Source organism: Trichoderma asperellum, chromosome 2, assembly GCF_020647865.1.
Source record: "Trichoderma asperellum chromosome 2, complete sequence".
NCBI lineage: Eukaryota > Fungi > Ascomycota > Sordariomycetes > Hypocreales > Hypocreaceae > Trichoderma > Trichoderma asperellum.
The window spans coordinates 5,582,364-5,605,300 of NC_089416.1; the positions used below are offsets into that span (position 1 = coordinate 5,582,364).

At 50.2% G+C, this 22,937-nt stretch overlaps 9 protein-coding genes across 9 annotated transcripts; 4 read left to right on the forward strand and 5 right to left on the reverse strand.

Moving 5' to 3' along the window:
• Positions 1-90: 90 nt before the first annotated feature.
• On the forward strand, positions 91-1,292 carry TrAFT101_004144 (uncharacterized protein; the record flags this gene model as incomplete). Its single annotated transcript, XM_066127083.1, has 2 exons — positions 91-133; positions 913-1,292. The coding sequence occupies 2 exons, from the start codon at positions 91-93 to the stop codon at positions 1,290-1,292; spliced, it is 423 nt and encodes a 140-aa protein (XP_065983191.1).
• Positions 1,293-1,572: 280 nt separating this feature from the next.
• On the reverse strand, positions 1,573-3,051 carry TrAFT101_004145 (uncharacterized protein). The gene has a single exon (XM_066127084.1). The coding sequence runs from the start codon at positions 2,800-2,802 to the stop codon at positions 1,777-1,779; it is 1,026 nt and encodes a 341-aa protein (XP_065983192.1). The 5' UTR covers positions 2,803-3,051; the 3' UTR covers positions 1,573-1,776.
• Positions 3,052-4,181: 1,130 nt separating this feature from the next.
• Positions 4,182-5,586, forward strand: TrAFT101_004146 (uncharacterized protein). The gene is made up of 3 exons (XM_024910464.2): positions 4,182-4,358; positions 4,469-4,637; positions 4,744-5,586. Exons 1-3 carry the CDS (start codon positions 4,316-4,318, stop codon positions 5,192-5,194), a joined length of 663 nt encoding a protein of 220 aa, XP_024766076.2. The 5' UTR covers positions 4,182-4,315; the 3' UTR covers positions 5,195-5,586.
• A 32-nt stretch (positions 5,587-5,618) lies between these two features.
• RSP5 (NEDD4 E3 ubiquitin-protein ligase) lies at positions 5,619-9,996 on the reverse strand. Its single transcript, XM_024903103.2, has 8 exons — positions 9,852-9,996; positions 9,176-9,764; positions 9,052-9,074; positions 8,945-8,983; positions 8,752-8,857; positions 8,554-8,690; positions 6,450-8,481; positions 5,619-6,391 (listed from the first exon to the last, which is right to left on the reverse strand). Exons 2-8 carry the CDS (start codon positions 9,199-9,201, stop codon positions 6,292-6,294), a joined length of 2,463 nt encoding a protein of 820 aa, XP_024766074.1. The 5' UTR covers positions 9,202-9,764; positions 9,852-9,996; the 3' UTR covers positions 5,619-6,291.
• Positions 9,997-11,294: 1,298 nt separating this feature from the next.
• On the reverse strand, positions 11,295-13,004 carry PAB2 (poly(A) binding protein Pab2). Its single transcript, XM_024898799.2, has 4 exons — positions 12,881-13,004; positions 12,534-12,655; positions 12,208-12,464; positions 11,295-12,115 (listed from the first exon to the last, which is right to left on the reverse strand). Exons 2-4 carry the CDS (start codon positions 12,609-12,611, stop codon positions 11,869-11,871), a joined length of 582 nt encoding a protein of 193 aa, XP_024766072.2. The 5' UTR covers positions 12,612-12,655; positions 12,881-13,004; the 3' UTR covers positions 11,295-11,868.
• Positions 13,005-13,198: 194 nt separating this feature from the next.
• On the forward strand, positions 13,199-14,307 carry TrAFT101_004149 (uncharacterized protein). Its single transcript, XM_024903003.2, has 3 exons — positions 13,199-13,412; positions 13,483-13,917; positions 13,983-14,307. Exons 2-3 carry the CDS (start codon positions 13,556-13,558, stop codon positions 14,254-14,256), a joined length of 636 nt encoding a protein of 211 aa, XP_024766071.1. The 5' UTR covers positions 13,199-13,412; positions 13,483-13,555; the 3' UTR covers positions 14,257-14,307.
• TrAFT101_004150 (uncharacterized protein) lies at positions 14,265-15,985 on the reverse strand. The gene is made up of 3 exons (XM_024907254.2): positions 15,836-15,985; positions 15,543-15,769; positions 14,265-15,483 (listed from the first exon to the last, which is right to left on the reverse strand). Exon 3 carries the CDS (start codon positions 15,424-15,426, stop codon positions 14,692-14,694), a length of 735 nt encoding a protein of 244 aa, XP_024766070.1. The 5' UTR covers positions 15,427-15,483; positions 15,543-15,769; positions 15,836-15,985; the 3' UTR covers positions 14,265-14,691.
• Positions 15,986-16,375: 390 nt separating this feature from the next.
• On the forward strand, positions 16,376-20,261 carry TrAFT101_004151 (uncharacterized protein). The gene is made up of 4 exons (XM_066127085.1): positions 16,376-16,659; positions 16,726-16,893; positions 16,986-19,958; positions 20,029-20,261. Exons 1-4 carry the CDS (start codon positions 16,576-16,578, stop codon positions 20,179-20,181), a joined length of 3,378 nt encoding a protein of 1,125 aa, XP_065983193.1. The 5' UTR covers positions 16,376-16,575; the 3' UTR covers positions 20,182-20,261.
• Positions 20,262-20,599: 338 nt separating this feature from the next.
• TIF34 (translation initiation factor eIF3 subunit) lies at positions 20,600-22,813 on the reverse strand. The gene is made up of 3 exons (XM_024901638.2): positions 22,301-22,813; positions 21,556-22,153; positions 20,600-21,488 (listed from the first exon to the last, which is right to left on the reverse strand). Exons 1-3 carry the CDS (start codon positions 22,348-22,350, stop codon positions 21,123-21,125), a joined length of 1,014 nt encoding a protein of 337 aa, XP_024766068.1. The 5' UTR covers positions 22,351-22,813; the 3' UTR covers positions 20,600-21,122.
• Between the last annotated feature and the right edge of the window lie 124 nt (positions 22,814-22,937).

A 22,937-nucleotide genomic window follows, 5' to 3' on the forward strand; every position in this document is an offset into this window, starting at 1 on the left:
GATTATTATCCAAGGCAAAAGTCGAGACCAGGACCTTGGACCTCTTTGGCGAAGCTAGGCGAGACAGGCACCCGTTGCAGGAGCCTCCCGATGTCCCGTGCCGCTGTTTGCAACTGGTGCGAGTACAGATTAGGTAACAAGTAGTTTCAGACGAAAAAAGACTTGAGAAAATAAATGAGTAGTATGTATTACGAAATAATAGCAATGGAAAAGAGCACGCAGACAGTTTCTCGGTGAATGGCCGGCGTTGGTTGGAATGCGGGCTGTGAAGCAGAGTTGCACAGAACAAGAAAAAGGAGCAGAGCCAAGAGAAACGAAAGTGCCAAACAGGGCTGAGTCACTGCAGGGATGACGACTTACATAAAAATTTGCTCTTTTTGAAAATTCAGAAGACGGGCAAGAGAGGGGAAGCTCTTTCTTTCTGCTTCTGCCTAGATGATCAAAAGAAAAGAATGAGTGGTGAAAAGATGCTTGCCGCGGCGCAGACGCAAGGAAGGAGCTCTGGCCAACACGTGCGTTGTGCCTCCTCGGATATACATTGTGAGCGTCTTGAATCGCGCGCCACGGTGCCACGGTATGAGCGAGATCAGGTCGAGAGAAATTAACAGGGCTTCACTGGGGCAGGGGCTCTTCTATTGTACCCGTGTTCCTTTTTTTTATTATTCCTCAATAAATCCTCCATAAAATCGCCTTTTTCTCTCTCTCTCTCTCAGCCGCCCAAATAACTCGCATCGACTGTTTTTGTTTCAGCTCTGATCTCCAGAAAGAGAAACACAGCAAGATCTACCCGAGACAAGCAAAGGAAGCTGTAGGTGGCCCCGGGCTTTTTTTTTTTTTTTTTTTTTTTTTGGCTGTTGGGTCATGAGACATCCCTTGTTGCCTCCCTTGAAAGCAACTGACCATGGAATAAAGGTCGAACGAGCCCGCCTCTCTCTCTCCCTACGGCAAACCAACAGACACCCTCGACCAAACAAACGGAACCACTCAAGCAAACACCAAGAACCATGAAGGCCGCTGTCTTTGCCATCGTCCCCATGCTGCTGCTGGGCGCCTCTGCCTACCGCCCTCCCGTCCACGGGCCCAAGCCGCCCGTTGAAGACGCCTGCTGCTGCTGCGACATCTCAATCAACTCAATCTCCTGCGATAGGGACATCCCCGCCAGCGACTGCATCTGCGCCGCCGTCGTCTGCCCCCCTGGCGCGCCAACCGTCTGGCACGGCGAGCCGCCGGCGCCGCGACCCACCGCACCCACCGAGCAGTTCTACCCGGTGCCCGGCGAACCCACAGCGTAAGGGACTGTTTTTAGCCTGTGAAGTCGAGTGCGGTTCTAGCTTCAAAGGATTGATACGCTTTGTGTGAATCTACCAAGAAGGTCGTGAGACAAAGGATAACGGAGGAAAACGAAAATCATGGCCATTTCTCTGAGGACAAGATGCGCTGGGAGTGCGGCGGGCTGGTGGAGAATCATGGAGAATCCGATGTACTGAGACATGGCTCAGCTGTAAAGGCTGCCTGCTACCTTTAACCTGAATCATTTACGTGCAAATTTCTACTCAATGCAATGCCATAAAATGGGCATAGATTTTGATCACTCTTGTTCGTATTATTGGATTTTTTACTCATTAAATTTTACAAAAATTGACTGCAAAATGTAGGTTGTGCAGAGCTTCTTTGCTGTTCCAAGTATATGGCCTGCACCTCCCAAATTCGCTATGCCGCACTTTTCGTCACTTACACGTGCTTTGTTCCTCCTTTCTCCTTCAACATCGCCCGCCCTCACTCCATAACCAAGACGTTCCTAAACCGCGGCTTGCCAGCTTCCAAGCTCTTAACCGCCTTTTCGACCTCGCTGAATGGATACTTCTCAACCATGCATTTCACGCCGTGCGTCAGGGCAAACTGAATTGTCTCCTCGCTGTCCAGCGCATGGCCGCTCGCCCAGCCCTGCACGCTGGCACCCTTCATGATCAGCGTCACGGTGCTCACCTCAACGTTGCCGACGGGCGCAAGACTCAGGATCTTGCCGTTCGGAGCGAGGCCGTCCACAAGAGCGCCGACCACCTTGGGGTTGGGCGCCGTCTGGACAATGATGGAGGCGCCCCCGAGCTTGGTCAGTTCGGCGGCGGAATCGGCGTTGGAAGTGTTGATGTAGTGGTGCGCGCCGAGCTCCTTGGCGAAGGCGGCCTTGTCGTCGCCGTGGGAGAGGACGGCGACCTCGTAGCCCATCTTGCTGGCGAACTGGATGGCCAAGTGGCCCAGGCCGCCGAGGCCCTGCACGGCGACTAGCCGGCCCTGCTCGACTCTCTGCTTGCGGATGCCGTTGAAGACGGTGACTCCGGCGCACAGCAGAGGCGCCGCCTGTGCAGGCTCAATTTCCTTGGGGATCCGGACGACGGCCTCGGCTCGCAGCAGCACGTACTCGGCATAGCCGCCGTCCCGCGAGACGCCGTTGATGACCTCGTTCTTGCAGTACTGGAACTCGCCGCGCTGACACTCCCTGCACACGCCGTCGTGCCCGCCGTGCCACGGCCCGCCCACGCGCTGGCCGACGGAGAGGTTCTTCACGTCGGCGCCGAGCTCGACAATGTCGCCGACGATTTCGTGGCCGGGTGTGCGCGGGAAGACGTCGCCAAAGTGGCCGTAGCCAACCTCCATGTCGGACCAGCAGACGCCGCAGGCGAGGACCTTTACGAGGACCTGGCTAGCGGAAGGGTGCTTCAGGGGCACATCTTGGATGGTGAAGCCGGAGTTTGGCGCGGTAAGAACGACGGCCTTGTAGCTCTTGGGGAGGGAGGATGTCATTTTGTGAGAGATGAGGAAGCCTGATTGGTTCAGAATTACGATTGGATGGGTGAGTGTAATATCTCTATTTGTTGAATCTTTTTATTGAAAGTGCTGACAGGGTGTGTAGTGAATAAACAGGTCAAGCAGCTCTTTGAATATCTTGTATGAGATGGAGCAGCTGTGGAAGAGCTTTAGTAGTAGAGCCTTAGCAGAGCTTTGTGAGAGAGGAGAGCTTGGAGCTATCTCTAATTGAAAAACATGAAGTGAAGGGAATTTATTGAAAGTTATATACTTGTGGACGAAAACTGAAGCTCCGTATTAATACTACTGGCCTAATTAAGAGTTTTGTGTTTCCCAAAACCGGTCAAATATTCGTTTTCAGCTGATAATCCTACCTGGGCAAAATTGCTGCTAATGGTAAACCAAGCAAACTAGTGCGCTGCTGTGAAGTCAGTGTGACTTCATCAGCGTCAAGGGGGGGGGATTCGCAAAAGGTCCAAAGTTTATGAGATAGCTGTGCCTAGAAGTCGGGGGCGCTCGGGGTTAGGACTGGAACGATACTAGGGCCGGGCGTAGCATTGCTTGTGTGATTGTTCTGTATCACAGATGGCATGATTGGGGTTTGGTTGTATCTGACTAAGGTCTACGGAGTAGATGGGAGCTGTAATTCGAATAAAGGTAAAACAAGGCGTCACTCATTTGTGAGCTATAGCTAGCTTTTCCCCCGAACTGACAAATGTAATGAGGATATCTGATCTCTTCGATGATATTCACGACAAGGTTTAGCTATCACCAACCATATTCCTTAAGCCATTGACCTATGATAAAGCTGAAAAGCCCTGCTTTAGCCTAGGATGGAAAGTAGCCAGGGTATACAGAGGCAGTTTCCATTATTTACTCGGTCGAGTTGATATTATTGCATCTATGTTTATGATTTCCGATTCTTGCTGGACTAAACCTCATATAGGCTATGTGATAATGGGTTGTCTTGATGTCATCTATTTGAGTGGCAATGCTAAGAGCAGCGTGAATCAAAGAGCCTGGTTAGAACAGCACGCCTTTGCTTCTTCTCACAATAGTCTTTGCTTGCGCTTCATTCCATTAATCTAGGATAGTTCCGTTCCAATACAGTTGATTCACATCGTTAATCTTCATCTTCATCGTGTCATAAATGATACATAGGTTAACTTGCCCAAAACCGACGCTTCGCTCTAGGGTAGCCGCGCTTGCTTCTATGTAGCACTAGTTCGCCATAGCTATTGGCGGCGGGGCAAACTCTCCCCGGCTAATCCTCGCTCCTGGCCCCCAGCCCAGCCAATCACCGCCCTCGCATTTCCGACATCACGGGGCAAAAGAGGCGAATCAATCAATCCATCGATCTAACCTTCAGGTCTCCCCAAACTCCAAACCTCCAGCCTCGCCCAGCTCCCTTAAGCCGCGGCACCCCAATCTTCCTCCCCAGAACAGAACTCGTTCGTTGAGGAAGCCTTTTCCACCTCCGAGTCTCTGCTGCTCGCCACACATAGCAATCATGCTGCCGGCCACGCGATCTGCGGCCTCAATGGCCCTCCGAGGTGCGTCAAATTTTCCAAGACGATACGAACGACGAATACGCCACCCAATCAACCCTCCCCAGTCGTTTGATACTCAGATGAGCTGACGCCAATGATTTTCCATTTTACAGTCAAGCCTGCCTCTGCGCTGATGCCCTTCCGAGCTGCCGCCGCCTTCACAACAACATCTCAAAAGGATGCCACCTCGTTGACCCCCCACTCGCCCAGCTTCGGCAAGATTCGCAAGGAAGTTCCCCTCCCCAGCGAGGAGGGCACCAAGGGCGTCATCCAATACGCGCTGTACGTAAAAACTACAACATCCATTCCAGATACCAATCTATACGACATATGAAAGAAAAAACCAAGAGAAAATCCCAGTTTCACAAATCTAACGATATCTCTGCAGCACCTCCCTCGACATCATCGCCAACTGGGCCCGTCAATCCTCCCTCTGGCCCATGACCTTTGGTCTCGCCTGCTGCGCCGTCGAAATGATGCACCTCTCCACCCCGCGATACGACCAGGATCGTCTCGGAATCATTTTCCGTGCCTCCCCCCGTCAGTCCGACGTCATGATCGTTGCCGGCACCCTCACCAACAAGATGGCTCCCGCCCTGCGCCAGGTCTACGATCAGATGCCCGACCCCCGATGGGTCATCTCCATGGGCAGCTGCGCCAACGGCGGCGGCTACTACCACTACAGCTATAGCGTCGTCCGCGGCTGCGACCGCATCGTCCCCGTCGACATCTACGTCCCCGGATGCCCGCCCACCAGCGAGGCCCTCATGTACGGAATCTTCCAGCTGCAGAGGAAGATGCGCAACACCAAGATTACCCGAATGTGGTACAGGCGGTAAATAAGAAGGGAAGAGAATGAAGGTGAAATATGGGAAGAAGACGAGAAGAAAAGGATGGGAGAAATTGGCTTTACGTGATTTGAACGGTACAGAGGTACTGAAAAGTATGGAGATGAAGAAATCACTTATCCAAAGGGGAATGGAGCTATTCGATCATGGGACACGACGGGGGAATTCTTCAAGACGGAAATTCTGAGTCAAACCCCAAACGCAGGAAGAAGCAATATCATACATTGGCTCGGTATTAATTTTTTTTTACTATGTTTTCTCCAAATTTGTGTATATACACTCTGGGCTGCATTGAGGTTAGAGGTGTAGTGTAGAGTATCTGCCAGAAAATACTGTACCAATACTACGAGCCACACTTGAAGAAAATAAACAGATGACATGAGTGAACTGGAAAAGATGTGTTATACTGTCGTAAGAGAAAAGCAACCTTGATCAATTTCACTTTATTACAATGAAAAAGTAAACCAACTAAATTATTCCAATTGGGAAATAAAAAAATAAAAAAAAAAGTCAAAATTCCATTCCATGCCTGCTTTACTATATCTTGCAATACCCTTCAGCTATTATCTTCATCTTTGCGCTCTCCATCATTCATAATCGCAACACCGCCAGCTCATGAATGCATTTGATCGTCGAAAATACGAATGGAACGCCTCAACTGGATCACCCATCTGTCGGCTGATCCAGCCAGCTCAGTCCCACTTTGTACAATCCATTTCTCATGGCCATGCATGTTTTCTCGTTCCATGGCCCGCCTCTTTTCCACATTTGACATCGTATAGCAGCTCCCTTGCCATCCCCTTTTGCTTTCTTTTCTGCCGATGCCTAAAGGCGGCGTTGCGAGCCATTCTATCTCAACGCGTCACATCTTGCCTGATAACAATAAAATCCGCCAGCGCCAAACCAAAGCCTACCATGTCTGTCTGCTGACTCTTCAACCAAAGCATATATACCCAAATGAGGAAATCAAAATCAAAACACTATCAATGAGGGGATAGAAAGGGATTTTTGTTGGGAAGCAAATGCTACGAAACCATCATAGAAAGCTGTGTGATGCGAGCGAGACACATCGTATACCAACCCGCCGTCTATTCTTGGCCAAAGCCCATGGTCTCCTCAACGGCAATTGTAAGCTTCTGTTGTAGCGTTTCCAAAGTTTTATAAGGGGGTAGATCGATGCGGTTGAAGCTATACTTGTGGTTAGCCATCTTTCTTCCATCATGCATCAAGGGAGTTGAACACTTACCAAGTGTGTGCCTTGGGTAGATTAGCCAAGTCACCGGCCTTCTCGATCGTAAACCTTCTGGGACCATCGCTACCCTGAAGATCTTTGAATCCGTTGACTGGGATTCTGGAGGTACCGGTGGTGAACTGCAACAAACGCGACTTCTGCTCGCCGTCCCAGGATCGCACTGTTGCCCAGAAGTTCTGGATAACTTCGTCTGACTCAGTGTAGCCTCGGTAGTCGGTGTGCTTCTTCCAGTCATCAACGTCAATCTCAGCAATACCGCCAATGAGCAACTCCAACTCTCGCTCATCAAAGACGTTGATGAGGTCATGAGGGATTAGCTCTTGGAAACCCTCCTTGAAAGCTTGGAACTGCTCGGCGATACGCTTCTCAATTCGCCATTTAACCATAAGCTCCACATACTCCTTCTTGTTCTCATTTGTCACTTCAATGTCACGACCGCCGGGGATCAAATCCTCGGTAGTCAATACACCGAAGCGCTCATCTTCCGTGGAGAATGTTTGTTCTAGGATTCCTCCTGAAATATCATTGTCCAGCATCCACTGCAATGATCGGTGGAAGTCAGCGTCGACTCCTTCCATATCAGCCAACGTGACTCCCTTGCCCAGGACCATCTTGTAGAGAGCACCAATGAAGAAGGCGTCCAAAAATCGGCGGTGGAAGATGGCCATACCGACTACACGGCCAATGAATTTGAAATAGTTGAGATGCTCTGGGTTAATACCAGAGTGAGGGTTAATTTGGAGGGTATAATTATCATGCGCTGAGTACTCGAATAAACAGTAGAAAGGATTGAACATTTCGTGCGAAAGGAGGAAGAAAAATTCTCGGGATAGACCACCGTAATCAAGACCGTCTTCTCCGTCGAACTTGATCATGAGACGCTTCTTCAGGTCTGTAGCAGACTGGCGAGTAATCTCGGCAAAGGAGTCTTCGAAAATGTGTGATCGTCGGACCTTGATATGGCACTGCCCGCTAAGAATGCGCATAGCAGGCTGGGAGCGGAAGTAAATAAGCTTCCGTCTGAAGTCTCGTTTGTATTGGGGCACATTCTGATCCAGGGAAGAAGGAAGACGCGGGTCATCCCAGGTGGTTGTCTTGGTGTTGTGGTCCACAAAGTAGACTCGGGCAGTGTTTGTAAGACGCATCTCCCAGCCGCTAGGCAAGGGGCCGAGCTGAGAAACGGGCTGCTGCTGGATTTGCCCATTGGTGTTGTTCTGGCCGTACATGCGGATGAACTGCTGTCGGCGAGGATCGACCCAGGTCGTGGTACGCGTGTTGTGATCGACAAAGTAAGGCCGTCCTTCGGGAGTCCAGCGTTGTTCCCAGCCTGGAGGAAGCTCACCGGAGCCTGGGCTAGTAGCACCGGTGTGCATCATAGCCGTGTGGCTGCCATTGGGAGCAGCATTGGGAGCAGCGCCGCCGCTGGGGCTACCAGAACCAGAACCTTGCTGCTGTTGCTGAAGAGTTGGCGAGCTGGTACCAGTTCTATCTTCGGGCAAAGTTCGGTTTTGGTGTCTCTGGCGTTCAACCTGGGTAACAGCTTCTCGTTCGTTTCGTACTTCAGCGGCGGTTCCGTTGGCTGTCGGCCGGTTCCAGCTGGTGGTTCGGGTATTGTGGTCTACATAATAGGTGCGACCCAGGTTATCTTCTCTGCGCTCCCAGCCTGCTGGCAAGCGGCCCTGAGCGTCTTCGAACGGGCTCAGCTGGCTGTTGGGGCGCGTAGAGCCATTGACACTCGCAGAGGCAGGCGCGGCACTGACGCTGGCAGGGTGGTTACCGAGATTCGGCTGGGAACTGAGCGCGTTGCCGTTGGGGCCAGACATGGCTGAACTTGGTCGTTCACCAGCCGGAGCAGATAGCGTCGACAGGTTGGAACCACTGGGTGCTCCAAGTGTGGGTCGATTTGACGATGATGCTTGGCCGGCGCGAATGGGAGTACTGAGGTTGCAAGACAGGTTGAGGATGAGCTTGCCGTGCACAACGAGGTTATCAGTCGATTTCTTGAGGTCCCTGGTAATCATTTGGTCTGGCAAGTGCTAAGCGTTAGCGAGCTACTAGTAGTGCTAGAAAATAAAGGGGCCGGGTGACTGAGACATACCGTCGGCCTCGGGTCCGACTTCTGGAATCAAGTCGCCGATTCGGATGTTGATAACGCCAAGGAAACCCTGGTCCTTCTTCTTGAACTTCTTTTGATCGAAAACCTGGACGGCCAGGATACTGCCCTCATCCACACGGCTGCAGAATTCAGCATTTAGTATATAAACTGCCCTGTTACGGTAGAAGGGAATGGTCGTACAAATCAAAGCTTTCGTTCCAATACGGGTTGAGCGTCTTCTTGCTCACCGTCGTCGTCTTGGTCTGCTCGCCGTTGATGGTCGCGACGGCAAAGGGGTCGGGGAAGCCTATTGTTGTTATTGTTTAGCTGAAAGTTGGCAGACACAGAGGCATGATGCGAAGGAACAACCGAGAGGAAGGAGGGAGATACATACGGAAGACATCTCGTTTGTACAAGCCATCGGCGGCGATGACTATGACGATGCATGTTAATAACCCAAGCACCTTGTTAGACATGAGTGGTTTGAACAAAAAAACGCACTTGTTATACGGAGATTGGGTCGACTGCAAGACGTATGTTAGTCGAGAATTCCATTATAAATGACTGAACAGCCTACGGCCAGAGGGGCCGAAGAAAAAAAAAATGGCACGAGCGTGAATCTTACCCAGCATCGTTGTTTCGGTTCGCCATCTTGACGGGGTCGTTTGTGTGTATGCAGCGCTCTAGGCACGGCAACACCAGGCTTCCTCGAATGCACAACTGTCAACAGATTCGACACCTGCGCAAACCCTTTTCTTCGATGGCGTCCAGGGGTGGACGTTTAAGGAGGAAGTCGGCGCTGTAAGTGACGCCAAGCGACGATATGCTGCGGACTGAGCAAAGTTGGGGCTGTGCAGGCCAGACTCCCCGCTCTATGGCTGGGTGGCGGGCGCGGGATGGGAGCACGTGACAAGGCCTGCGCTCTGGCAGGCGGCGACAATTGCGAGACAGGACAGGAGGCGTGAGCAGCCGGCAGCGGGAAAAAAAACGGCGGATGGGCAATGAATGGACTGGGCTGCGACGATGATGGAGGAGATGGAATCCAGACGGGTTTGCAAAGGCGGGCTGACAAGTGGAATCCCCCTCTGCGCACAGCTCAGGCGGCTATGGGGCGCTGGCTGATGGCCGTTTGCTGGCGATTAGAGTGGGGAGGAGGGACGAGAAGCTGCTAGGCGGCCTCCTTTAGGGCCCTTGGGCTCTCTCTAGGGCGGTTCCTGTAGAAGGAAGAGGGCCCCGTGGCTTCTGTCAGTGAGAAGTCGTCCTCCTCATGTGGAGGATAGGCGGTATGCGCTTCCACTAACCTAGTAGTATACCTAGTGCACGGACTTGCAGTATGGAGTAACAAGCGTGGCTGCTTTTTCTCCTGGTCGGAGGCTGATTTGCTTCCCGGAAGCAGAGAGAAAAGAGTGCAATCCCTTGGGTACCTTACCCAGAACGCGCTTTTACTTTTTCTGTCTCTCGCACACTCACCACGGCGGAAGCCGGCAAACAGATGCCGTCGAAAGCTTGCCGCTACCAACTAGGCTGCTCCGCAGCGTTTGCTTGCTTCCACTGATGCTTCCCGTACAGTGTGTTGCCCCCGGACTGTGTTGGTATTAGCCAGTACATGCACCTGGATTTGTGCCTCAATCAAAAAGAGCCCGCGAGCATGGGGAGCGTAATACCACGCGCCGAGAGGCAAAGACCCGTGGCAAACACGCCCTACAGGTAGTACGTGCATAACAAGCCAACTGTAGGGCGCCCGACTCTACTGGCACTCGTGTGCGTGGAAGGACGACATGCGATTCATCGCGCCAGCATAGCCTCTGCCCGAGGTACCTACTACTACTATTGATCTCTCAAGGTGCTCCATCTGCTAGCGTATTAAACTTCGAGATGATCTAATAAGACACGGCCAGTCTTGACTAATATCTGTCAAATCATTTCATTCGCCTCCAATGTCATCATTATCAACAAAAAACAGAAGAAGGAGAAAAGAAGAAAAAAAAAAAAAAAAAAAAAGAGGGCAGCACTTGGCATGATTACCAATAATCTACCTCTAGACGCAAACATGGTCGTCCAAATCGGCACATCTAACCAGAGATGAGAACTCAGTCCTCTTAGGGAACAGCTCTGCTCCATATTATGTACTAACTGCTCGGTGCTATTCTATGCCATACTATCACCAACGGCTCTCGTTCACTGTATTATCGTGATTTTTTTTTAACGCTAAGATGTTGCTATTAATGGAATCTCCTTTTCGGGAACGGGGTGCTGGTGACCGTCGTCGTCCAATCCTACGTCAGATCGGACACTCCAAGCTTCCACGTAGCGGTATAAGTAGCAGGGGGTCGACATCTAGTCCTGCACATTTTTGATTGTAAATCTCCAACAAATATATGACGAATTGAAGAAACAAGAGGCTGTACAACAAGAAATACAACAAGGAAAAGGAAAGAAGCCATTCGACGCGATGCATGAAATCCCACAAACGGTTTCTGTACTGTAAAACCGCCACTTGCGATGGAGGGGTCTCTTACAAATACAACAGGTCAATCTACCCCACGCCCTATTATCGACGACATCCGGCATTACTTTTACGCCCAAATTTTGCATCATAGATAGGTTGATCAATAGAGGGGCATTGCAGATCCTGCGCAACAGATTTGGAGCTACGTTCTGATGGCATTGAAATATACATTTCAAATACATCAGCTATGGCAACATCTTACAAATACGATCTGGCGTATAGATATGCCGCCTCACAGATATGTCTGAATCATTCTAAGAGTAACAAAGAAAGGAAATCAATTTTACTTCCTCATCTAACACCCGATTTGCCATCTGGCGTCGATACCAAGGCCTAAAACTCCAGTTCCTTTCCCGTCTTGAAATTCCGGTATTATACACGCAATCTCATTGTCCCGTATCCGATCCTGTCTTTCTTGACTTGAACCTAGCAAGCTAGGTCATAGATAGTAAATTTCCATCATAGTAAAGCAAACACTAGTGTCTTTATCTTCCGTATATTGTTTTTTTTTTGTGTTCCGATCTCTCGCCGTAGTTCCACTCATGTCACTCTGCCCTTCTCCTCAATTATGTCAACCCATATGCCGGATATCTTTCGTCAATTGCGCAGTAAAAAAGAATAGGGGGGAAAAAATTTCCACCATAAATCTCCAAGAAAAAAGAAAAAGAAAAAAAAAAGTGTTGAAAAGAATCAAGTTCCGTTTAATCGCGAGAAATGATAAATCTCTCCTCAGTTCCAATACCAAAGAGACCATCACCCAATCCATTGCTCTGGGCAGATCGCATGTTTGGAGAAACACTTCCTTGGTCCTAGTAAGGGGCGTAACCTCGTCCACGGCCCCGGTAGCCGCCACGGTAACCGCCCCGGGGAGGGAATCCCCCGCGTCCATGGAAACCTCGTCCACCGCGGAAACCTCCTCTTCCACGACCGCGGCTCATGCCAGGAATGTTGGTGCGCTTGGGCGTAACCTTGATGTTGCGTCCCTTGAAGACACTCTCGTTCAGGACGAGGGCCTGGGCCACCAAGCTGGGCTCGGTAAACTCGACATAGGCATAGCTAGAAGAAAGGTAAGGAGGTGTGTCATTAGCTTTGAATGTTTCCAAACTGGCAGAAAGGAACCCAGAAGGGAACGTATGAGGTATGCTTACCCCTTAGGCTGTCCGGTAAATTTGTCTAGAAGAATGGTGACTCGATTGATAGAGCCGCAGCTCTGGAAATGCGCCTGGACTTCCTCTGGAGAGGCCGAGTAATCGACGTTGCCCACGAAAATGCTTCGAGCGTCGACAGACTCTTTGTCATCGGCGAGATCAGCAGACTGCTGCTCCAGTATGGCCTGCATCTCACGCAGCTTCTTAGCTTCCTCTTCCATCTCTGCGACTCGGCGCTTCATCGCTTGGATCTCCTCCTAGCGGTCGGCGTGTCAGATCGATCAGGTAAGAGCTCTCATCTTGAGCGCGCGTAAAGCTAAACCCACCTCTTCACTAGCCGTAATCTCGTTTTCCGGCTCACGCTCCTCCTGAGGGATGCCTTCTGGCTTGTCTGCGTCCGACATTGTGCTTGACCGAATGAATCGACAGAGTCTCTGATGGGATAAAACTGCAAGCGAGGAAAGATTAGATTAAGCTCAGAGTAAAATAAAAGAGCTATTTCTTTGTTACAGCAACACAACAAAGGCTGAATGGAACGTAAAGGGCAGAAAAAAAAAAGCTAGGATGCGCCCCCCTTGCGCAGATTGGGAATAACGTTTTGAACTGAGCCTGAAGCGCGACCGCCTCAGGTTTCACGTTGGAAAAACTAATTGAAACGTCAAAAGCTACCAACCTGGATTAACTGGCTGCAGCGATATCGGACGCGACAGCAAGAGTTGTCTGCAATGGAAAACGAAGGGATGATTCTGCAAGGACAAAGGTAAGTAAAAGAAATTCGTGATGGACAATCGTCACTTGAGCCTCGAGACGCCGCGCTGCAGAACCGAAGTTTGCCCGCCCGCAAGGCTGCTGTCCGCGGTCCACTAATCAGCCCAAGTTACTGCCTAGCCTGCGCTTCAAGGCGCATGTGCCATTGCGGAGAGCGACCTACATAAAATGCTACCGCACAGGCATTAGCTTACTGAGATGGTAGTGCTTCGCAGCCACTGGTTGCATGTCGCTAGCACGGCTAAACCGGTCTCCAGCAGCTTCAGGCTTCGTGAGGACGGAAATCGGCATGCTGCTGTTGATGAGCATCTCCAGCTGGCATTTCTAGTAGCTGACAAGCGCCCCTCTCAATGCTTTTAGCACCTACTATTAATGCATTCCCATCAGTAGCAGTAGTATAAAAAACCAGCTGACGTCTTAGCGCTGCATACATGCATGTATGTTCCCTCTTTACTCTGAGACTTTATATAGCCGCCCCAGCCTTCTACTTGTGATTGACAATGACAGGCCTCATACGTGATACTTGATACTGACCATCCATCGTCGGCTTTGTTCCTCCTGTCGCTTTATATAAACTATTATGGCAGATCGCTCGTCCACCCCATTGCTCCAGTCTTACCATGGCGATGACAGCGATGAAGCGCCCGTCTGGCGCAGGCGCTCTCAGGAATCATCCTTCTGCCGACATTTACGACGATGCCGCAGGACAAGCCAGCGCTTCCTCGAGTCTCGCACAAAACATTTCGCCGTCATGGGTATTGTGGCACTGGATGTAGCTGCGCTGCTTGCAAATATCTTTATTCAGTTGATTGCCTGCGAGATGGATGAGAAGGATGAGCCCTGGGTGGAAGATGTAACCGAAAGTCTGGAAATCGCAGGTCTAGTCTTCAGCAGCCTCTTCCTCCTTGAACTCGTTGCATGTTTGTTTGCCTTTGGTCCGCGGTAGGTTTTGTTTTCCCCTTTGCGCTGCTTGGGGCTATTTCTGACTCGTGTTGCGCGCAACAAAGCTTCCTTGCCTCTTGGTTTCATCTGTTCGACTCGGCAGTCATTGTTGCTAGTTTTGTGATAGATATATTTTCCAGAGGTCTTACCGAGTCTATTGGCTCTTTGATTGTTGTCCTCCGTCTATGGAGGTTGGCAAAGATATCCGAAGAGGTGGTATTGGGCGCTACAGAGAGGATGGAGATTCTGGAACAGCAGCTAGAGGACCTCGAAGCTGAAAATAGTAGATTACGAGCTCAGCTGGGCATCGAGTCCTCCAATCATTCGATCAATGAGTAAACTTAATACAGGGTGAAAAAATCGAGTTAATCTATTTATATACAATTGTTGCATTTAATATGTGCACTGTTAATGGCCTCCTAAAGCAAAATCTTTGTGTCCAGACATTGCAGAGCTGGTAGGCGAGCTCTGATTATGGTATTAGTACCTAGATTACTCCCATCCATTCCTTCTATTCGTGACAAACTCCAGATATGTATGACGAGAACCCTTCAACTCTGACACCATCAATGTGGATTCAACTGTTCCAAAATAAATAAACAGATGGAAAAGAAAAAGAAAAGAAAAAACGCCCTTGATATCTATGCTACCTCCCTCCCATGTCCCGCAGTTGCCCTGTGTTCCCATCCGATGTATATGAAATATTGTGCCTGATTGACATGGTGATCGCTGGTAGAAAATGATACGAAATAAAACAAAACAAGAAGATAGTGGTCATGTGTGTCGATTGCGTTTGGCTCCGTTACCGGCTGGGTCTTTGCTATCAAAACAGCCACCGAAAAAGTCGTCAAAGTCCATCTTTCGTTTCGCCCCTGCCCCCCGGCCAAGATGTGGCGAAGACCGAGGGCCGTTCCTTGAAGAACTTGATCCGAATTTAGAACTAAATGACGGCGGGAAAGCAGATACGTCCTGCGGTCGTGGGTCTGATAAGTCTAGGGTAGCGATGTTGGGATACGTTGAGTGGAAGGTGAAGGCTTCTTGTGTTGGTATGACAAAATGGGTCGGTTCTTCGTTCATAGGAGGCGCAGGGACGACAGCGGGAGGTGAGTGTGTTCGAGATTGGGTCGGAACCGATGTAGACGCTGATGGTTCAGCACTAGCCCGAGAAGCCTCGGGGGAGGTATTTCTTTCGCCCTTGTCGGTCTCGTCTTCGCTCTCAGTGCTCTGATGTCCTGCCTCTCGACCGTCGAGCCTCTCCGTAGCCCATCTTCTTATTCTCCAGCCCTCGCCGTCGTCCAAACCAATGCTTTGCTTGTCGAGGAAGAGGAGGAGGTCGTCCAAGCAATCTTGGTATCCGTCTGCGCGAGCACGCGCCTCTGCTTTGGCAGATGTCTTGTAAAGCTTCGTCACGGATAGCGCCGCAGCCTTGAAAACGTCTAGCAGCTGTTCGGGTGACTCATACTGCATCGCCTGCTTTCCCAGGCCGCTGTAGGTTTTCGACGAGTCCATCTTCGTAAGAGATATTTGCTCTTGGGCAGTAGTAGGGCGAGAGAGCGCGTGTATGTGCTGTAGTCGACGTTTTCGTTAGTCAGCGTAACAGCAAACTAGGAGCTTTGTGTTCCTACCTTGGGGCGACAGAGAAGATCAGCCTTAGGGAGGGAGAATCCGCCACTGCCTGGTCTAGGGGGTCGCACGGCAGAGACAATGTCGTCGACCTCTTGCGAAAGAGGCTTCGAGCTATGAAGATGCAAAGCTCTCAAGGTGATGGAAGAAAGCTCCTGTGATAGACCTCAAATGGGATCAAAGCGATGGAGGGGAAAGTCCTGGCAGTATGTTCCGTAGCGGCAAACTTCTAGGTCAGCAGGTTAGAAAGGCGGGCGAAGGCGGTAGAACTGCACGTGGGGTGATGGGTCGCTACCCTGGTCTTTTACACGTGACTTTGCGACTCGGTAGCTCTAGGTTTTGGCGTCAAGGACAAGTATGAGGGACAAGTTGAGTTTGAGGGCGTAGCAATTGATTTTACGGCATTTTTAATTAGAATCTCTGTGATTTGGCTGTGGCCAGCAAGGCGCGCGCGCAGAGGTAAGGGTAGCTCCTTGCAGGCCGCTGGCTGAGGCAATTCCATGGTTGTGCCATATTACTTCGTATACCTAGCACCTACCTACCTCCTAGTACCTAATTAGAGGCGCACCTGTAGCACACCCTGTAAGATTACGCTCCCGCAGCTGTCTGCATCTGTGCAGCGGGCGGAAAACGCCCCTGACCCGTGACGTCGTTCTCTATTCCCCTTCTGGACTCGGACTTTTCTTCTTCCATTGTAGAATAAGTGGGGGAGGCCATATCGATTTTGCTCTCCAGCGTGGAGAGACAAGGGTGGGACCTGCACGCGCGCTAGGCCTAAAGTCGACAGCCTTTCAATGAGCACGTCGAGACTCTTGCCAGGCGCATTTCCAAAAAACATCTTCTCCTTGCCGCCAGTAGAAGGGAGATAGATCCACGGCTTGAAAGCACCACCAAAACATCTCAAGAGGCCAGAGCCATCTCCTCAGTTACCAGAACTTCCCTGGGCCCCTTGGACTCCTGGTTACGGGCGCATCTGCAGCGCGTTTCGTGCACGCAAGTCGCGTAAAGAGGCTCCCCTCCGAGATTTTAGTCGCAATGGCTCCGCGACCTCGATCAAACGGCGTGGACACCGACGCGTCCATGTCCGACGCTCCAGAGCATCCCCATGCTGAGGAAATGGTAGCTTTATCTATTTATATGGCAGACTTGGCATTTTGTTCGATGTTATGGCTAACTTGATCGCAGGAGGTCGATGAGACTCCCGACTATACCGACTCCGATACCAACCCGAACACTACGGCTAGCAGCGTGGCTGGCGAACCCCTCACAGACGGCAGGAAGCGACGCACCGAGGCGAACCAACTGCGTCGAAGTATCTTTGGAAAGAAGCATGATCGCCTTGGAGAATCAAAGGTGTGCCTCCCCTCAGACAGTCTTTTACAAGGCGATGCCATTAAAATAGCACTCCATATTAACCTTTTTATCTTGTTTGTTTCTTCAAATAGGAAGATGACACAATTCGACGATTTCGTTACCTTCTCGGTCTTACCGACTTGTTCCGGCACTTTATCGAGACAAATCCCGATCCTAAGATCAGAGAAATCATGACCGAGATTGACCATCAGAATGCTGAAGCTGCTCGAGTAAAGAAAGGCGCTGGCAGAAAAGGAGGCGCTACAAGCGAGAGACGGCGACGAACTGAAGCTGAAGAAGATGCAGAGCTCCTGAGCGACGAGAAGCATGGTGGATCCGCTGATACTGTGTTCAGAGAGTCACCTTCCTTTGTACAGGGAGTCATGAGAGACTACCAAGTTGCGGGTCTGAATTGGTTAATCTCGCTGCATGAGAACGGTATTTCGGGCATCTTGGCTGACGAAATGGGCCTGGGGAAAACACTACAAACCATTTCCTTTCTGGGTTATCTCCGCCACATCATGGGTATTACTGGACCCCATCTTGTGACAGTGCCCAAGTCAACGCTCGACAATTGGAAGCGAGAGTTTGCAAAGTGGACTCCAGAAGTCAATGTGCTTGTGCTCCAAGGTGCCAAAGATGAGCGTCATGAGCTCATAAACGAACGCCTCGTCGACGAAAAGTTTGACGTCTGCATTACTAGCTACGAAATGGTTTTGAGAGAAAAGGCGCATCTCAAGAAATTCGCTTGGGAGTACATCATCATTGATGAGGCACATCGCATTAAAAATGAAGAGTCATCTCTATCGCAGGTCATCCGACTCTTCAACTCCCGCAACAGACTTCTCATTACAGGTACACCTCTACAAAACAACTTGCACGAGCTCTGGGCTCTGCTCAACTTCCTCCTTCCTGATGTCTTTGGCGATGCCGATGCATTTGATCAGTGGTTTTCAGGACAAGACCAAGATCAAGACAAGGTCGTGCAGCAATTACATCGAGTCTTGCGTCCGTTCTTGCTCCGACGTGTCAAGAGTGATGTTGAAAAGAGTCTCTTACCAAAGAAGGAAGTCAATGTATACTTGGGCATGTCTGAAATGCAGGTCAAATGGTATCAAAAGATTTTGGAAAAGGATATCGATGCTGTTAATGGTGCTGGAGGAAAGAGAGAGTCTAAGACCAGACTTTTGAACATTGTGATGCAGCTACGAAAGTGCTGCAACCACCCCTACCTCTTTGAGGGCGCTGAGCCAGGTCCCCCATACACAACTGATGAACATTTAATTTACAATGCAGGCAAGATGAAGGTCTTGGACAAGCTGCTAGCACGACTTCAGAAGCAAGGCAGCAGAGTCCTGATCTTTTCTCAAATGAGTCGATTGCTTGATATCTTGGAAGATTATTGCGTTTTCAGGCAGTATAAGTATTGCCGTATTGATGGTGGAACCGCTCACGAGGACCGAATTGCTGCTATCGACGAGTACAACAAGCCTGGATCAGAAAAATTCGTCTTTCTGCTGACAACGAGAGCTGGTGGTTTGGGCATCAACCTGACAACAGCCGACATAGTCATTCTCTACGATAGCGACTGGAACCCTCAGGCGGATCTGCAGGCCATGGATCGCGCGCACCGTATCGGACAGACGAAACAAGTCGTAGTGTACAGATTCGTCACTGACAATGCTATCGAAGAGAAGGTGCTCGAACGAGCAGCCCAAAAATTACGACTCGACCAGGTCGTCATTCAACAGGGTCGCGCTCAGGTTGCAGCCAAGGCCGCTGCAAACAAGGATGAGCTCTTGAATATGATCCAGCACGGTGCTGAGAAAGTATTCCAGTCCAAGGGCCCCACTGATGAAACGGCAAACAAAGAAAAGGAGTTGAACGATGAAGATATTGACGAGATCTTGAGCCGAGGCGAGTCACGTACCAAAGAGCTCAATGCTCGGTATGAAAAGCTTGGCATTGAAGATCTTCAGAAATTCACATCTGAATCTGCCTACGAGTGGAATGGAGAAAACTTCGCCCAGGCCAAGAAGAATATTGGCATGAACTGGATTAATCCATCTAAGCGGGAGCGCAGGGAACAGAGCTACTCTATGGACAAGTACTTTAGACAGGCCATGTATCCCAATCCCAAGGCCGATGCCAAGCCTAAAGCTCCCCGAGCGCCCAAGCAGGTGCCGGTCCATGACTATCAATTTTATCCACCTCGCTTGCAAGATCTTCAGGATAGAGAAACAGCATTTTACCGCAAGGAAATTGGCTACAAGGTGCCATTAGCAGACGGGGATGACGATAACCTATCAGAACGCGAAGCCGAGAGAGCGCTTGAGCAGCAAGAGATTGATAATGCGACACCTCTCACGGAAGAAGAGCGAGCAGAGAAGGAGGAACTCTCCAATCAGGGATTTGGTCACTGGAACCGCCGTGATTTCCAACAGTTTGTGAACGGATCTGGCAAATATGGACGCAATGATTTCCAGGGCATTTCCAATGAGATTGACAGCAAGACGCCAGCGGAAATCCGTGCCTATGCCAAGGTGTTTTGGCAGCGGTACACTGAAATTCACGACTATCCCAAATACCTCAAAGTAATTGAGGATGGAGAGGAGCGTACGAGGCGCATCGACCACCAGGGCAAGCTTCTTCGCAAGAAGATGCAGCAGTACCGTGTGCCTCTCCAGCAGCTAAAGATCAATTACTCAGTGTCTACTACCAACAAGAAAGTCTACACCGAAGAGGAAGATCGTTTCTTACTGGTTCTTCTTGACCGCAACGGAATCGATTCTGAGGGTCTCTACGAAAAGATGCGAGACGAGATTCGCGAATCTCCTCTTTTCCGCTTCGATTGGTTCTTCCTGAGCCGTACACCTATTGAACTGTCACGACGATGCAACACTTTGCTCACAACTATTGTTAAGGAGTTTGAAGAGGGTGCTGGGACCGGCAAAGGTTCAAACGGCGTCAACGGCAAGTCAAAACGCGACCTGGATGAAGAAAATGATGAGGATAGCATTCTCAGCTTGGCTCCGGCGAAGAAGAAGTCTAAGAATGGTGTCAAGGTATGATAAACTATTCTTAGTTTAAGAACAAAGAAGCAAATAGTGATCAGTACTAACATATCTTTTGTAGAATAAGGCTCTTGATAACGTCAAGTCAAAGTCCAGCAAAGCCAGCTCTGCTTCGCCATCAAGAGCTTCCAGTGTTGCTTCCAACGCCAACTCAAACGCCGGCGGCTCTGCAAAGGGCAAGAAGACCAAGACGATAGGTAGAAAGAAGAAATGAGGAAAAAACGAATTTTCTTCATCTTGTTGAAAGGAAAGAGGAAAAGAATGAATGAACCCCCCCCCCCCCCCCCCCCCCCCCCCCTCAAAAAAAAAAAAAATTGTGAAAGAAGGAAGATAGGCTGGCTAGAGGGATCAAACCAGGTTTCAGGAGAACAGGACGTGGGTACGAAATTAGAAAGGTTTCATGACCAAAATTTTACGGCGGCGTTTCATACTTGGGAGAGATTAATACGAATGAACTCGAACTTGGTTGAAGGTTTCCTCTGTCAGCGGAGACATGTTTTTTTATTGGCTTCTTGTTACTCGTGTAGAAACGATTTCGTCGACTCTTGAAGGCTTTTTATCTGCCCAAAAAAAAAAGAGAAAATAAAGATAGTTACGTTGTTTGTAAGTAGTAGGTAGTAATGTCAAGAAACCACCCGTCTTGAGAACACCCTCCTAGCTGAAAACACGTGCATGTATTATATCTTCTCGAATAGGGGATAGGGGATAGCTATACTGCAATGCTCTAGGTGATATGCACATTTCCATGTATCAAATTTATCGCTTTTGACGTTGACAGCTTGTTTTTTTCTCTTCTTCTTTCTCTCTTTATCCTCTCTCTACAGCAACAAAGAGACACCTAGTAAGGATTACATACGGGAATTCAAGCATCCCACTTCTCCCTTCCAGTAAGAAGACTTTGTTTGTTTCCCTTTCCGCCCTCCCAAAACGCCGTACAATATGTTTAACGCATGCAAGCAAGCAAGCAAGCAGTCCGCAATAATCAAAACACAGACTGATCATTTCTGTCTTCCCTTTTTCATTTCCCCCTTCCCCTTCCCTCTCTATATTTCTTCCCTTCTTCTTTGGTTTATCTAGGCCAAAATGAAACGAAAACAGAGGATGAAAAAAGATTCTTTCTTTCCTTCAAGAGGTAATTTTCTTCTGTCCGTCCGTTTACTCCAGTCGGTTCATGCGCTCCCTCTCAACCTCGTAGTTGAAATCGAAATAGCCCTTGTCGAAGTGGTGGACACGGACATAACCGTCCTCTCCTCCAGAGGCATAGCTTCGGCCAGTGGGGTCAGCAGCAACAGTGTTGAGGGGACCGAAGTGACCACGGACACGACCAATCTCGTCTTCGAAAACCTTGTGGTAGAATCTGGCCTCGAATCGACCCTGGCGGCCGGAGGTGGTGGTGACTTCCATGGCGGCCTGACCACCTCCCAGAATAACGAAGTCCTTCTTGGGGGTGATTGTGGCGCTGTTGAGAGGGGTGTCTGCCGTGTAGGTCTTGAGGGTGGCGAGGTCGCGAGCAGAGATAAGCTGTTTGAGGGGGGTCCCGAGTTAGCAGAGTATAACGAGTCAACAGGTTATAAAAAAGATGCTGTACCTTGGCAGTCTTGTCTCGGCAAGCAGTGATGAAGTAGGTCCTGTCGGGTGACCACTGCAGGTCGACGATGGGCTTGTCCAGCTCGTGGGCAGTGACCTTGTCCAGCAGCTCGCCAGTCTTGGCATCGTACTGGCTGACACTGCCGTCCTCGTGGCCGGCGATGATGTACTGGCTGGCCTGGCTCCAGCCAGCAACAGTGGCCTTGCTCTCGTCGCAAACAATGGTCAGGGACCTCTCGTCGGTCTGCTCGGCGTTGATGTCCGGGTTGATGTCGATGACGACGATGTTGCTCAGGTAGCCCATACGCTTCTCAGTAACGCCCAGCAGTTTGGTACCGTCCTCGTTGAACTCGACACGCTTGACGGCGGTGGGGAACTCCCAAGTCTTGAGGCACTTGCCGGTCTTGACCTCCCACAGGCGGATGGTGTTGTCGGCTGAGCCAGAGGCGATCATGGTGGAGGTAGGGTCGACGTCGACGGTCCAGATAGCACCGACGTGGCCGTGGTAGGTTCCTAGACGCTCGCCATTGTGGGAAAACCAGACACAGATCTGCTGGTCCTTTGCGACGGAGAAGATGAGATCACCATCGAGGTTGTATCTGATGCGCAGAAAAACTTGAGTTAGCTCGGGCCTCTCTTATTGGCAGAGTCAAAAGGAGGAAGAGGAGGGGCTGGCGCGAAAAACGAAGAATAGAGCTCTGCTTCTGCTGCTTCTCCTTCTCTCCTGGGACAACAAGCAGACGTACTTGATCTGGGTGAGAGCACGCTCGTGCCCGGCAAGAAGGATGGGTCTCATTTTGTCGGTGATCCTGATGCTGGAAGGCTGAGGAAATAATCAGGGAAGGGGGGGATATAATATGGGCCAGCACGAGGTCGGATTGGAGATGGTGGTGCTTTGGAAATTTTGGCGATAATTGTGCGTCTTGGTGGGGCTAGAGTTGTGGCGCGGGGAGAGTCATTGGTGGCGCGGCCCAAAGGGGAAGGCTTGTGCGTGGGCAAGTGGCTGGGCATGTGTGAATTTTTAGCTCCTTGTCGAATATTCTCACCTGCTTGGTGCAAGTTGCTGTGAACGACCAATGGAGTAATAGATGATCTGGCAGAGCGTTGCCCACGCATCGAATCCCGGGTATGAAGTCTGGCGTGCGGCCACTTCCTAATAGAGCCAAAGCACAGTACTTGGACGATGACTGTCTCGTTTCGCCATTTCCTGAAACAATCACATAGTGAGTCACTTAAGGCACGCAGTTGAGTCACTGTCTTCGCTAGAAGTTAGGCATCGCGCCATATTGCATTGACGACTGCCATGTAGTGCTATTTAACTGAAGATCCTTTATCACAACGCGTTTACCTAAAGGGTTACATAGAGGGCGGGCTTGTTTGTAC

What these genes read in the sequence shown, in the direction of transcription:
- TrAFT101_004145 (XM_066127084.1), bottom strand. Translation starts at nt 2,802, where the DNA reads ATGACATCCTCCCTCCCCAAGAGCTACAAGGCCGTCGTTCTTACCGCG.
- TrAFT101_004146 (XM_024910464.2), top strand. Translation starts at nt 4,316, where the DNA reads ATGCTGCCGGCCACGCGATCTGCGGCCTCAATGGCCCTCCGAG. An exon ending in GGCCTCAATGGCCCTCCGAG is followed by an intron (nt 4,359 to 4,468) that starts GTGCGTCAAATT and finishes TCCATTTTACAG; the next exon opens with TCAAGCCTGCCTCTGCGCTG. An exon ending in GGCGTCATCCAATACGCGCT is followed by an intron (nt 4,638 to 4,743) that starts GTACGTAAAAAC and finishes ATATCTCTGCAG; the next exon opens with CACCTCCCTCGACATCATCG.
- RSP5 (XM_024903103.2), bottom strand. Translation starts at nt 9,201, where the DNA reads ATGGCGAACCGAAACAACGATGCTGG. An exon ending in GTACAAACGAGATGTCTTCC is followed by an intron (nt 8,858 to 8,944) that starts GTATGTATCTCC and finishes TAACAACAATAG; the next exon opens with GCTTCCCCGACCCCTTTGCC. An exon ending in AGTCGGACCCGAGGCCGACG is followed by an intron (nt 8,482 to 8,553) that starts GTATGTCTCAGT and finishes AGCACTTGCCAG; the next exon opens with ACCAAATGATTACCAGGGAC.
- PAB2 (XM_024898799.2), bottom strand. Translation starts at nt 12,611, where the DNA reads ATGTCGGACGCAGACAAGCCAGAAGGCATCCCTCAGGAGGAGCGTGAG. An exon ending in AGATTACGGCTAGTGAAGAG is followed by an intron (nt 12,465 to 12,533) that starts GTGGGTTTAGCT and finishes GCCGACCGCTAG; the next exon opens with GAGGAGATCCAAGCGATGAA. An exon ending in TTTACCGGACAGCCTAAGGG is followed by an intron (nt 12,116 to 12,207) that starts GTAAGCATACCT and finishes CCTTTCTTCTAG; the next exon opens with CTATGCCTATGTCGAGTTTA.
- TrAFT101_004149 (XM_024903003.2), top strand. Translation starts at nt 13,556, where the DNA reads ATGGCAGATCGCTCGTCCACCCCATTGCTCCAGTCTTACCATGGCGAT. An exon ending in TTGTTTGCCTTTGGTCCGCG is followed by an intron (nt 13,918 to 13,982) that starts GTAGGTTTTGTT and finishes CGCGCAACAAAG; the next exon opens with CTTCCTTGCCTCTTGGTTTC.
- TrAFT101_004150 (XM_024907254.2), bottom strand. Translation starts at nt 15,426, where the DNA reads ATGGACTCGTCGAAAACCTACAGCGGCCTGGGAAAGCAGGCGATGCAG.
- TrAFT101_004151 (XM_066127085.1), top strand. Translation starts at nt 16,576, where the DNA reads ATGGCTCCGCGACCTCGATCAAACGGCGTGGACACCGACGCGTCCATG. An exon ending in ATCCCCATGCTGAGGAAATG is followed by an intron (nt 16,660 to 16,725) that starts GTAGCTTTATCT and finishes ACTTGATCGCAG; the next exon opens with GAGGTCGATGAGACTCCCGA. An exon ending in AGTCTAAGAATGGTGTCAAG is followed by an intron (nt 19,959 to 20,028) that starts GTATGATAAACT and finishes TATCTTTTGTAG; the next exon opens with AATAAGGCTCTTGATAACGT.
- TIF34 (XM_024901638.2), bottom strand. Translation starts at nt 22,350, where the DNA reads ATGAGACCCATCCTTCTTGCCGGGCACGAGCGTGCTCTCACCCAGATC. An exon ending in CGTGCTCTCACCCAGATCAA is followed by an intron (nt 22,154 to 22,300) that starts GTACGTCTGCTT and finishes TCTGCGCATCAG; the next exon opens with ATACAACCTCGATGGTGATC. An exon ending in GCCGAGACAAGACTGCCAAG is followed by an intron (nt 21,489 to 21,555) that starts GTACAGCATCTT and finishes CCCCTCAAACAG; the next exon opens with CTTATCTCTGCTCGCGACCT.